Source organism: Cajanus cajan, chromosome 2, assembly GCF_000230855.2.
Source record: "Cajanus cajan strain Asha chromosome 2, NIPB_CcT2T_4, whole genome shotgun sequence".
In the NCBI taxonomy this organism is placed as follows: domain Eukaryota; kingdom Viridiplantae; phylum Streptophyta; class Magnoliopsida; order Fabales; family Fabaceae; genus Cajanus; species Cajanus cajan.
In genome coordinates, this window is record NC_138518.1 from 10226553 (window position 1) to 10241572 (window position 15020).

Below are 15020 nucleotides of genomic sequence, written 5' to 3' on the forward strand. Positions count from 1 at the left end.
TCATGCTCCTAATCTCTCCATACACAACACAAACAAATATGGTGATAAAGGATCTCCCTGTCGGAGCCCGCGTTGAGGCTTGAAAGCATCCGTCTTGCTTCCATTCCATAGCACCGAGATGGTTGTTGAAGAAATCCCATGCATAATAAGAGAAATTATCACCTCCGGAAACCCAAAGAGTTGTAGGGTCTCTCTAAGGAAGTCCCAGTTCACCCGATCATACGCCTTCTCCAAGTCTAGTTTAAGTACCATAGACCCTTTCTTTTTCTTTGATTTTGCCATGTAGTGCAACACTTCCTTTAGAACAATCGCATTATCTGCTGTCCCTCGCCCAGGAACAAAACTACTTTGAAGAGGGCTCACCATATCTGCTATATAAGGTCGTAATCTAGCTACTATGACTTTAGAGATCAGCTTGTATACAACATTACATAAGGATATTGGCCGAAATTCAGTAATTCTTACTGGGTGGTCAATCTTTGGTATAAGGACTAATAAAGCTTCTGCTATCCTCTCATCAAAATGACCAGTTCTAAAGGCATCTTCTACTAGCCTCCACACATCCTCTCCAACCACATTCCAGTACATTTTATAAAATATCGCTTGAAAACCATCCGGCCCTGGGGCTTTATATGATTTTATGCTCATCAAAGCCTGAAACACTTCCTCCTTAGAAACTGGTCTTATCATAGCATTGTATCCATCTAATCTTAGCCTAGCAACTTCCAACGGGACATGCCCACCTTGCGACCCTTCGATAGAACAAAACAAGTTCCGATAATACTTAACCGCCTCGGTTTTCAATAATACAGGCTCCGTACACCAATCTCCAGATTGTAGGAATAAGCCATGTACTTGGTTTCTCTTTCTTCTCACAACAGTTTGCATATGGAAAAAAGTAGTATTCCTACTTCCCAATTTGATCCACTTTTCTCTTGACTTCTGATACCAAAGTGTTTCCTCTTCGAACAATATCTCCTCATACTCCTGCAGTAACTGACGTTGCAAATTCAGTAACCTTACAGAATCAATTCTCTCTAGAGACCTCTGAATTCCTCTTAGACGTGCTTGAATTTCTTGTTTCCTTCCAAAAATATTGTCGAAAACCTCCTTATTGAAATGTTCTGATTTCTCTTGCACTAGTTTGAGGGCTTTGAACACATCTCCCCTTTCTTGTTGCCACGCTCCCTGCACCACCTTCTCATAGTCTTTATGCACGCACCATGCCGCCTGGAACCGGAAGGGACGATCCACCTTACTTGTGACACAATGACAGCATCTTAAAATCAACGGATTATGATCTGAGTGCCGCCGAATTAGATGTTCCACTGAAGCCTCTGGAAACGCCCTTCTCCAATCTTCATCACACAATCCTCTATCTAATCGTCGGGACACCATGCGGCCTCCCGTACAACGACGTTGCCAGGTGAAACTTGAACCAAAGAACGATAAATCCAACAATCGACATTTATCTATCCCCTCCAAAAACATATTTGCCTTAGCTTGAGAAAACATACCGCCAGATTGTTCAGAGGGGAATGCAATATCATTGAAGTCCCCCATCAGTGCCCAAGGGACTTGGATACCATATCTCTGGTGGGCCAAGAACTCCCAGAGAGCCTTACGCCTTGCGAACACAGGACTCCCATACACACCAGAAAGCATCCAGCTAACACCTCCCATCTCAATAGATAGCGTAATGCATTGGTACATTGATGCGTGAACCATAATATTCCAAGGATCTTCTATCCTTCTAAGAGCCCAAATACCTTCTGCATGGCCTTGTGCTTCCTCCACTGCCACATACTCATACCCTAAAGTCCCCCAAAACTGCTTAGCACCCTCCGACTGCACATGCAACTCAAACAGGAACACAATCGTTGGTCGATATTGCCTAACAAGCTCACGTACATGAACACGACTTCGCTTGTTACCAAAACCCCGCACATTCCAAGCCAACACCGTTAAATCTTTAAATTGACTCATCATTATCTCAACCAAAAGGGGTCGACCTGATCCAAGTCCTGTCAAGACCCATCAACCTGGTGTCTCAAGCACCATGTCCTCCCCCTCGCTTGCACTATCTTCGTCTTCATTCATATGCTCTCCTTCCGGAATCAAGTTAATCCTCCCTTCCGCAGATGCCTCCGATGAACGAGGTTCTTCCAAAAATCGAAGATGGTTTTCGGTTATCGCTTCCACTAGCATCGCCGACTGCATACCCATTCCAACATCATACAAATTTTTATGATTTTGGAACCCACCTAGTTTCTTCCTACCGGCTATTGTTGGTGTCATTGAGGTTGAAGCATAACCTTGTTTTGCCTCATTACAAAGCCTTCCCTTCTCATTCGATATGCCCACCTCTTTCACTTTTGTACTTACTCCATTCCCTTTTGTCATAAGGTCTTCTGTCAAATCCGCCTCGTGCATGTGCTTTTTCCCATGCAGATAAGCTACTGTCTCTTCATCCTGTACCTCGCCCACCTCCACAACACGTGGTCGTTTGTTCAGTTTAGTCCCTTGAGGACTACTTGCATTCTGGGCCCCCATATGTATTTTATTCCTTTTGAACGTCTTTTGCGAATCTATTTCTGCCTCATTTGGTTGTTGCAAAATTTGAAACTTATTTGATCCATATCCTTTGTCTTGATTCCCCGCTGCCCCTTTACGAGAGTCACCCGAATTTCCACCAAACCATAAAGTCCCTTTAGATCCTCCCCGCTTTCCCCGTTTGACCACCAACCAATCTCCGTAAAGATTGGAACCTTCCTAATTTGAGGGAATTTCGAGATTCTCGTTAACAACCGCATTCCCTAATACTGTATCTCCCGCACCTCCTGACGCCCCCTGTGCAGCCACCGGCGACTCATTCCCCTTTGACGGACATGAAGCTACCGTATGCCCATAAAGGCCACATCCTTTGCAGATCAAATGTAATCCTTCATACTCCACATGAAACCATCGCTCTCGAAACCAGAACTTCCCCACCACAGGTTTGTCAAGTTCAAGTTCCACACAAACCCTCGCGAATTTACCTCGTGAGGCATCCAATGTTGTCAGGTCTACCTTGATTGGTTTTCCCACTGTTGTTGCCAAGGCAAGTAAAACACTCTCATCATAGAACTCCATCCCTAGGCCAGGAAAACGAATCCATGCTAGAGTACGATCCAGTCTTTGCTCTGAGGCAACAAAGTCTGGCGTCCAAGCCCGCACAGTCAAATAATGATCAAAAATCATCCATGGCCCTCCCGCAATAATTTTCTCTCGATCCATCGCTGTGTCAAATTTCACCACGTAGAAACCGTATCCTAAATCCACCATATCAAACCCACCGGTGGGTTTCCACATACCGTGTAGCCGATCTCGCATTACCGGATAGCTCACCGTCTTCCCAAGGAGTTTAATAATTACTGCCTCTTGCCAAGGTTTCCTTAATTCTGCTAACAACGTCTTATCAATGAAACACTTCGGTCGTAACCTATCGCCTTCCTCCAACTGGATAGTCAGCAGTTTTTCCTTCAGTAAATCCTTCCTCTCCCTCCTAACTTTACTCTGAGACTCACCTAGCATTTTATCGCGAAAAGAGACCTTTGGAACTTCCCCTCCCCCTGCATCTGGTGGTTCCGGCACTCGGTGCATTTTGTTTCAACTTTACTATCGCAACATATTAAAAAAAAAATTATGTCACCCTTAAATACAATTAGATGTCAAATATATATATTCTTCATCAACCACAAACACCAACAAATACCGTGTCAAATCAAGTATAACGGACCTTTCGAGACTTCCTGCTTCTTAGACAGTGATTATGTTAAGTTTTTTTATTTTTATTTTTGCATGCAAATCTACAACCGTTTCATTTGGGATAGAACTTCATAAGAGTATGAAAAAATAGGGATATGACAACTAACTTTAATTAGCAAATAAAACCAATTTTTCTTATTTATTATATTTAAAATAGGAAGTTTCTCTTTAGTTAAAAAATTAAATATATTTTACTTATTAATTAATCTTTATATATTAAACACAAATTTTATCTTAGAGTATTTTTAGAAATTTTTTTATTTGACTTTTATTTATCAGTATTATTTATAAATTAAATAATAATATTCTTAAGTAAATTATAAGATTTTTTTGTTACAATAATGATTATTTATCATAAATCTAAAATATTATTCATATATTAAAAATATTTATGTATACTTATTTTAAATATAATTTATATATTCAAGCATAGTTATATATATATATATATATATATATATATATATATATATATAATTTATTATAAATTTTAATCAACTTATATATATTAAATGAGTATCTATCTAGCATAAAAGTATTTTTATGAATTTTTTTTAATGAGAGAATTTTTAAGAATTTTTTTATCTTTTTATTTAATTCAATTTGTATTCATCTTAATTATTTATGAACTAAATTTTAATATTTTTGAAATATATTATCGATAAATAAAATAATATTGAGATATAATATAATTTTTTTAACATAAATTTAAAATATAATTTATATGTTTTAAAATATCTATTTATACAAGTTTTAAATATAATTTATATATTCAAATATAATATTGATTTGTATATTTTATTATTATAAATTTTAGTGTTTATAATAAATATTTAGCATGTATATTGCATAGACTTTAGTTATATTTAAAAAGAATTTGAGTTCAACTAAAAAAAATATTTATTTTATTTATATGTCCTTTTACATTTGCTAACTATAGTTAGTTCACTATTATAATTTTTCTTATTATATGTGACTTTTTCTATGAATTTTTCATAAAAATTCGCAAGAAAAGTTGTTTTTACAAATTTTTCTGCGAAATTTTATCTCTAAGTAATACCTTTGTGGATAATATGATTCTGGGAATTTTAAAATTCACAAGAAATTTTTCTGCGAAAAAAATTCACAGGAAAGTTTTCTGCAAAACAAATTCATAGGAAATTTTCATACGAAAAAAATTCACAGGAAAGTTTCCTATAAAATTCATTGCGAATTTTTTTGCACGAAACAAAATCAAAGAAATTACTATTTGGAGGTAATTTTTGTACAATTTCTATAACGACCTGTCTAGCCGTCACATAGCAAACAACACCAGCACCACGCAAAATAGAACATACATATATCCAAATAAAGTATATACAATATGTCTAGCCTGGGGCTTAAAAAAAATTAAAGTACAAAATACAGCCCAATTGCTACACTAAGTAGCTAAAACAGCAAAATATCAAAATACATCCACTGCATCTGTCAGCTACAAACCTGCCTCAAGACACCAACCTATCCCTGCTCTGCTCCCATGCACAGTATGATCATTGCAGTCCAAACCACATGGAAACAACAAAGGGTAAGCTAGTGAAAAGAATCAGCATACATAAGTATAATTACATAAATTATACACAACTACAGCTTATCAGCATATCATCTAGTTCAACAACATCAGCATACAACTCATCACATATACAACTCACATCATTCAGCAAAAATAGCATTAAACAAACAATGCGTCATCACGCATATCAGCTCGGAGATCTCCTACAACAACTTTACGGCCTACAACAGCTCAGTCTTACGGCCTACAACAGCTCAGCCTTATGGCCTGTACAACAGCTTATATCAGCATACAGCACATCACAACAAAACAAAATTAACAACATACGGCATAACTCAACTTTATACAGTACAACTTAAACATCATAATTCAGCATAAACATCTCACAGCATAACAATATTATTAATCAGCTTAACAACGTTCATTAATAACAGCTCAGCTCAGCAATCAGTAACAATTTTAGCTAAAATCAGCATATATCAGCATATTGAGGAAACACACATCCGCGCCTGGCGCACTCATGGTCGCACTCGGCATGGCCCAACCAGAGAGCACCAAGGCTCAAATGCGCCCGGTGCAATTCCAATTGTGCCCGGCATGTTAGGAGGCAGAGACTCCAAAGAGCCTCACACGCCCGACGTGCCAAGCCTGCACTCGGTGCAGGGAAGGCAGAGACCTCCCCAAGGTCTCATGCCCGGCGCAATACCAATTGCGCCCGATGCCACCCCTGGCAGAGACTCCCAAGGAGTCTCCACGCCCGGCGAGACGTAGTCACGCCCGGCGCAACACCAGCAACCCAAAAGCTAAGTTACCTACTGATATCGCGCCCAACGCGATCAAACCACGCTCGGCGTGGGCCATCCAGAGGCTCCTATTCTCAAGCTCGCCCGGAGCACACAACCTTGCGCCCGGCAGGCTTACCCAATAAAGTCCTCTGATGGTCACGCGCCCGGCACCAAGAACTGCGCCCGGCGTGATACCAAGCAGCAACTCACCAAGTTCAAAAATTTCCTTCAAAACCTGCAAAACCAAGCCATCCATACACATGCAACCCAACCAAAATACTACATTTTCATCACACAGCACGAAAACCAGCTCATTTTCAGCATGCAACCATCAAACAAGAAAAACCCCAAATTTCACCCAAAACCCTGAAAACCCCGAAAACCAAATTTCTTCAATCTCAGCCAAAATCATCCAACATCAGACTACAAATGAGTTTGTAAACTCATTTTCCACACAATCCAGCCAAGACCTACCTTCCCTTACCTTGGTGAAGAATTCTGAGCTTCCGGGAAGAAAAGAAAAGCTTGAACGGAGAAGAAGCTTGAGTAAACGAAGGAGGAGAAGAAGAGAGAAAGCTCTGAACACTCAGCTAGCAATCCAAACACCTACTCAGCACCACCACCTAATGGTTCCTCTTCAAGTGAGAGTAAGGATGAAACAAGACTTCAAGTGTTTAAGGTGGAGTCAATTTATCCTTATGGAGGAGAACTCCTAATGCTTAGGAGAATCCTTAATAGTCAACCTAGTGGTACTTTATCTCAAAGAGAGAACATTTTTCATACTAGATGTAATGTTTTAAATAAAGCATGTTCTCTCATTGTAGATAGTGGTACATGGTGCAACTATTGTAGCACTAGGTTAGTTAATAAGTTGAGTTTAATTACTATGCCACATCCTCAACCTTATCATTTACAATGGATTAATAAGGATGGAGACATAGTAGTTAGCCAACAAGAGAAGGTCAAGTTTTCCATTGGGAAGTATGAAGACCAAGTCTTATGTGATATAGTACCAATGGAAGCTTGTCATATTTTGTTAGGAATACCATGGCAATTTGAGAAGAAAACTATACACAATGGTCTTACTAATGAAATCACCTTCACTCATAAGGCAAATAAATTTGTGCTTTATCCTCTCTCACCTCAACAAGTGGTTGCGGATCAAACACAAATGAAAACCAAAAGAAAAAAAGAAAAAGAAAAAAAGAAATCAATTTGTTTAGGGAAGAGTAAAGAGGAAGTTGTATCCTCTAAGGGAGTTATGATTAAAGAAAATTTCTTTATCACTAGAAATCCTACGAAAAATATTCTCTTTATTCATAAAGATCTTAACTTTTACCCTCATGCTGCAACTAGTCTTGAAAAGGAGATTCACAAATCCATTATCTTTAAAGAAAAAAAAATCTCAACTTCAAGATTTAGTGAAGAAGAAGTGGACTTCACTTAGTCCTACTTCTTTTGCTACTTCCTTGGTGGTGCCCAAGGTAGATAACCCTCCTTTGTGTAAGACTCTTCCTACCTTAGTTGTTTTAATAAAACACCAAATTCTTGGAATATATTATTTGTTGGATACAACATATGAGCCCTCAAGGCTCCTTGTGACAAATCCTTTTCATAACTATCCAACAAATAATATAATCCAAAATTGCTTAGGAAATTTTCTAGTAGTATTTTCATTATTTTCTAGAGAATGCCTAGGTTACCACATAGGGTATTTTAGGCAAGATTTTCTAGTTGTTAGGATTAAGTCTTTAGAATGTTATAGTCTTAGTTTTAGCACTTTCTTAGGGTTTAGTAATATACCTAGACTATGTTTAGGAGAGGATCCTATTCATTATTTTAAAAGGTCTAGTATCATTAATTTCTTTATTAGGTTCTATGAAAGGATTCCTCTTAGGATATACCTTTCACATTCATTGATTGACAATGTCACCTCTAATGAATGTTATTATATATTTGTAGGTGTGGATGACCATCATGAAGACTCTCGAGATTTGAGGTCAAATCTTTTTCAAGAGGGAGGGGATGATGGAAATATGCCAAGACCAAGGAATCTAAGAGGTTATACATTAAAGGAACCAAGAGGAATGAGATGATTTTGAAGACCTTTTCATATGTTTGTAAATATAGTAGTTACTTGTATAGGTTTATTTTGCCTTTGTATTTGTGAGGCACTTTGTTTCCTTTTTATAGATCATTGTATAGGGAATTTAGAGTAGGTTCTTTGGAGACTTTTACTCCATTTGACCTTATATTGAAGGTCGCTCTTTTTCTATTTTTAGTAGTAGAAGTGGGGGTGGCAAATAGCAAGGCTTAAGAGTGTGATTATGAATTGGGCCAGAATTGGGCTTAGAAAAATTTTTACATATTGGACGTGTTTTGCTCCATATTTTTCAAGAATTTGATTTAGCTAGGTCTCATAATTTTTTGATGAACCTAACTAAACCAAATCAACAATTTTGTAATAATTAAAGTGAGCAAAACTAGTCAAGGCCGCCTAGCTCCTTGTTTGGCTGGAATTTCTTCTCTTCACTTGAAGCCTTAGGAAGCTTGTGCTACAAGTTTCTAACTTAGCTTGCTTCCCAAGCAAGCTAAGATAGAAGCTTGCTCCACAAGCCTCCTAAACTAAGGTGGATGGTCAAGCCAAGCCAACCATGGTTCACTTGAACCATGGTTAAGCTTAACTTCCTCCACAAGCTACCTACTATATATTTCTAAAACTTTCATTTGTAGACACTTTTGGATGTTAATGAACAGAATTTTCACTCAAAATTCTCTATTCCAAGAGCCAAAACCGTGGAGAAACTCTCTCCCTTAGGAACCTTCAAAAAGGACTTTCTCCTTTGTGCCTTGGTTTCCTCTTTCTTCTTTTCCTTCAAGAAGAACCGAGCCATCAAGTGTGGCTTATAACAAGCTTTGAAGATTGCTTTGCTTCTGCCATTATCAACCTTGAAGAACTTCCAAGAGCTAGATTGGACATTAGATGGAGCTTGAGGATGAACACCAATCACTTCTCCAAGTCGCTTCCATCACGTTCATTCATAAATACAGCACTGGTGACCCAAAGCACACCTGGAATAGCTCAATACATCTCTAGCATACGGCCTAAGTGGCATACTTGGAATAACTCAATACATCACTAGTGACCCAAGGTACACCTAGAATAACTCAATACATCTTTGGCATGCGACCTAAGTGGCACACCTGGAATAACTCATTTCATCACTGGCATGCAACCTAAGTGGTACACCTGGAATAGCTCAATACCACCATAACAAAAACACAAATTTTTTACAGACATAATCCGTCGGTAAAAAGGAATATTCGTTGGAAATAGAGAATTTTCGACAAATACAAATCTATCGAAAAAAGAAACGTCGAAAAAAAAATTCGTTAGAAATTTTCCATAGATATATCCATAGGTAATTATTCGTCATAAATTTTTGACGGATATATCCGTCAGAAATTGTTTGAAATCTTTATGTGATTCCGACGGATAAATCCATCAAAAAATTTCTGTTTAATTTTAATAAATTTATTAATGTAACACCCTTCATATTTGGTCTCTCAAGAGTTCTATTTCACGACACTTCACTTTTCAGCGTGTTTTGTCCTTACTTACAAAATTTTTTGGAAAACTTTCCAAAAGGTTACCCATCTCTATATTACTCCAAGTCAAGCACACTTAACTATAGAGTTCTGAGAAGATAAGTTATTGAAAAGTAGATGCATGTTATCAGTATACGTAGTAAAAATTAGTTTATTTAAGTTATCTTTAACTGTACAATCTCATACTTGTACTATCTTTGGATCCCTCTCATTCCGGTGTGTCTGGACTATTATAAAAATATAATAATATATAATAATTATATTACCAATAATAATAATTACATTATATATAATTAATCTTTATATATATATATATATACTTACTTTTATAATTACAATCTACTTATTTATATTTAAAATTAATATTATGATACAATTTAAATTATTTATTATAAATTTTAAAAGTTTAAATAATAATTTATATATTTTAAAATATTAATTTATAATTTATAATGATAATATAATTTATAAAATTATAAATATTTATTTATTACATACTTATAAATTAAATTTTAACATTTTAAATAAATTATTAATAATTAACAATATATTTATTTATCTTAAATATAAGATATAAAATTCAAAAAATGTGTTAATCCTTGTTTTATTTTCTAATTATCAACCATTAATAAAATACTAATTTAAAAGCTTATCTAATTATATCATAATATTCTTATATCAAATTTAAAACCAGATATTAGTTATACAAATATATAAAGATCATATAGTAAATTGTCAACAAGATTCTAGTTAAATAATTTAAAATATTTAATTTTTCAACTATATTGTTAGCCAATAATTTATTCCAAAGCTAATCAATTTTTTCTATATTAATTATTAGTAAAATTTAATAACTTTTAATTTAACAATTGGATCGATGAAATTAAGTGGAGTAACTTTACCAATAATTACTTTGTAAGTCATTTGATTCATTCTCCTCTCTCTCTCTCTCTCTCTCTATATATATATATATATATATATATATATATAGATATTTAAAATTTTATTAATTTTTTTAATATATGATTTTCAATTTTCATAAAAAATTCTTACATTTTCAACAAATAAAAATTTGTCAAAACTATTCAATAAGTGATATAACTTTTCCTACGAAATTTTTTCATCATAAATATAAACTTTTTGACAGATTTATATATGTTGAAAATTACCAATAGATAAATCCGTCAGAAATTATTGACGGATATATCTGTTAGAAATATAATTTTTTTGACAAATTTGTATCCATCAGAAATTATCCGTCAATAATATAACTTTTCCTACGAATTTTTTTTCCATCAATAAAATCCGTCGAAAATATAAATTTTCTGACGGATTTGTATCCGTCAGAAATTATCCGTCGGTAATTTACATTTTTCTTGTAGTGTACATCACTAGCATGCGGTCTAAGCGGCACACCTAGAGTCATATATGCACATGATGCATGTCACACAACTGCCCTTAAATCTGGTTTATACAGTTGCCCCTATTTACTTGTCCTTTGGATAACAAGATATTGCTTTATCTAGAGGCAAGTAAAGATGTAGACTTTTCATTCAGATCTTCGGCTTCTTATCTTCATAAGGGTGAACGAGGCGTGAGTGCTCCAAGCTATTTCCTCTGGCCAAGTGAGTTTGTTTGCATCTATGTTCGTCCTTTGGATAGTAATGCGTTGAGACTGCATTTTCCAAAGGTGGTTAAAGATGTAGATGTTTCGTCTGGACCTTCGACTTCCTATCTTCATATAGGATGAATGAGGTGTGAGAGCTCCGTGTTGCTTCTTCTAGTCGGGTGAGTTCGGTTTCATCTTTGCTTATCCTCTGGATAGTAAGACATTGAGACTACATTTTCCAAAAGTAGGTAAAGACGTGAACGTTTCGTTCTGACCCTCAGTTTCTTGTCTTGTGATTAGAGATTCTTCAAGTTTGTTGTGAAGTGAGTATCTTTTGAGCTTAGTCTCTCCAGGCTGGACTGGCATTGAGGATTCAGCCATCCATGGGGTGAGTATTTTTAGGGAGCTTCTTCAGGCCAGGGTTGAATATTCTTAGGTAGCCTCTCCAGGCTTGTGAGGGGTGAGTTTTATTGGTTTTAGCTTATTTCAAGTTATTGTTCCAATGGCATCCATATTTCGAATATGCTTGCTCATTGTGGGTTTGTTAGTAGGGCCTAGATTTGACGTTTTAGAGAGAGAAAAGAAATGAAATAGAAAGATGTATGGCATTAAAATAATATCTCAATTTACGTGTCCATTTAACGTAGCTCGAGGGCCTGGGCATGCCCCGAGTTCGTTATTCATGCACATAGGAGAAAAAGGAAGATGCCCCTTATAGGGGTTCGGTACATTCAGAGTTGAACCTTTGGCTATCTGAATACCAACTCTTCTAAAAGTTTTGATGCTAAGGGAGATTTCTCGACTTTTTCTCCCTTGAAGATGGTAACTGGTTCATATCCTATACCCCTGTCGCCTTGGATTGTTATGGAAGTTAGGTGGCCTAGTTACCCTTTGGGTGTCTTCACCTAGCCCTTGTCCTGGCTAGTAACCCTTCTTGGACAACATCTGTGCTACTTAAGCTTTTGTTGCTTGAGACTCTTTTAATATGGAAAATCTTTAGTGCTTGAAAAGCATTTTATAGGGCTTCCTTCGTCATATCTATGTATAAAATGGTGAGTAGTTTACTGATGAGTAAATTCTCTTCAACCTGGACCATTATCAGCTTGCCATCCCCCATTAACTCGACTTTCTGGTGGAACATGGAGGGTAGTAAAAGCTAGATGTTTTCATGGCCTTTCCTAGGAGGTAATTGTAGGCAGGAGTGGTAATAGAGCTTGAAGTAAAACTTTCATAAAGTTTTCTTCTTAGAAGGAATACTCGAGTTGCCTTTTGGTTTTCAGTTCGAGCAAACATCTTTTTTTTTTCTTTTATTATTCTTTTACCCGTAACTTTTGCATAGGACATATCCTATCGAGATCTTTAGCCTTTTTTTTTGCCTAAGACCTTTGTCATGTCAGACTTTTTTCTTACCTTAATTTTTGCCTAGAATGCCTTTTGCGAGTTTTCATCCTAGCGGGCTCTTAACAAGCAATGCCTTCAAGCATAATGTTTTTTCTTCGTTTTGGAATTATCTTGGTAAGAAAGCTCTATTCACTCCACCTTATGTGTTTGAGAAACTCATCCTCCTCCTCAGGTTCCTTTCCTTTCTTCTTTGAACTTCTCCTTCTCTTTGGAGATTTTATCTTACAGCTTATTAGGTGTGGATCTGTCCACTCCTAGTCATTCCTCCCATCCCGATGATGTTGGATGAGTCTTTAGTTGATGACGTTTGGATATTGTAGACTCACGACATAACTTTAATCTTTGTCGTATGGGAGAGGACTTGGCGTCTCGATCATTAACTATTTCTATGTTCCTTACCCTTTACCTATTTGGATTTTAACTAGTTTTAACCTTTTTAAGCATGCCCCGCTTTAATGTGTGGGCTTGATTACTAGCAGCTTACTTTCCATGATTAACATATATATGTCAATTTCTCTTTTTATTCCTATTTATTCATTTACAAGGAAGGATATGCTCTAAATGAATGCAATGCAGAATGTAGAGAAAGTTAAGAATTGATAAATATCAATTCTATTGATCTGTTTATCGGTGAATGCTTAATTTTTTTTAATAGATGTTGACAATATTACAAAAATTTAAAGAAGCCACTAGGTGGCTGGTGTTTGAGCAAAACATGCCTTATTAGTGCCTAAGTTTGCACCGTTCATTTTGTTTAAGACTTTTGTCTCAGTGAGCTCATAGTTTTTCCCTGCTTTTGCTTAGAATGTTTCTTTCTTTTACATTTTCATTCTAATGAGCTTTTGCAAGCTGTGTAGATTAGATTCCAAGAAGGTTTGTTTCAATAGATGTTTTTTAATCAAAACGGAGGCCCGACCATAGTATTTTTTCAAAATTGATTTGGGCCTTTCTTTGGAGCTAGGGATGGAAAACATACTCGTACCCGCGGGTAATACCTGAACCCATCCCGACTTTGACGGGAAATACCCGGTTTGACCGGGTATGGGTACGGGTAAAATTCGATATATTAAATCGGGTACGGGTACGGGTATGTACTTACCCGCCACGTACCCGTACCCGTTCTCATTTTTAATTTAATACTCACTTTCAATTTAATTATATTAAAAAAATTTAATATTTTTTTATGTGTGATTATTTATTATAATATAAGATAAAAAAATAACCTAATTATAATAATAATATAATAAAAAAAAATAATTTAAAAATATCATATTTTTTACAAATAAAAATTTGACGGGTACGGGTATACCCTATACCCGACGGGGACGGGGATGGAGATGAAAATCTATACCCGACGTGTATGGGGACGGGGACGGGGATGGATTTAACTCGCGGGGATGAGGACGGGTATCATGAAACCCGTAGCCGACCCGCCCCGTTGCCATCCCTATTTGGAGCGCATATATTGTCTATCATAGGCATGAAATATTTTAAGACATTCACCTTTCTTAACTGTCTATGCATAATGCTACCTAATCCTTCTATAATCTAAGGAAAATAAATGCATAACGGAGTAATGAGCTAGCCTAAAAATGTATGACATTTTTTTTTGCCTACACTTTATCATGTTTTTGTTATCTAAGGAAAGATGATGCATGGTAAAGATATGGCTCTTTTTTATTCGTTTTAAAAAAAAATCTACTTATATGATGTTAATGAAATGATAGCCTAAGAATGTACAAGAGTTTATTAATTTTTTATTTATTATCTACTTGTTTGCTTAACATTCCAATCTACTCCTATTGAAAACAACAATGTAAACAAACAAATATACACACACATGCTCAATCAACGTACACCCATGAACAGTCATGTTCAAATCCATGGGTTAAGGTCCCTGTAAAGAAAGGAGCATATAAGGTGGTTCTAACTGTTCTCACTGGTCTTAGAGGTCCCCAAGGTGCCCTTATTATAGGGATCCAATATCTCTATTGCTGTCAACTAGCAAACAACAGTGATCTGTCCAAAGTATCGAGTTAGAGTAACCAGTTATCACCTTGAGCGTGATTTTCAACAACGACATATGGACATCTAAGGTCTTTTCGACGGTCGGTCGTACATCAACCACTCCTTATGGTCATCTCTCTTTCCCTCGGGTATAGAGAAAACTTTTATTGTGCAAGGATTTATGTATAGTTTATTTCAAACAAGTGTATAATTAATTTAAACAAACATGCAGATATTAAAGCCATACTAAAAA

At 36.1% G+C, this 15020-nt stretch overlaps 1 protein-coding gene across 1 annotated transcript; it reads right to left on the bottom strand.

Annotated features, from left to right (window-relative positions):
• On the bottom strand, positions 1-1986 carry LOC145954696 (uncharacterized). The gene has a single exon (XM_083069381.1). The coding sequence runs from the start codon at positions 1984-1986 to the stop codon at positions 1-3; it is 1986 nt and encodes a 661-aa protein (XP_082925507.1).
• Positions 1987-15020: the final 13034 nt, after the last annotated feature.

Excerpts from the sequence above, each read along its gene's own strand:
- LOC145954696 (XM_083069381.1), bottom strand. The coding sequence starts at position 1,986 with ATGAGTCAATTTAAAGATTTAACGGTGTTGGCTTGGAATGTGCGGGGT.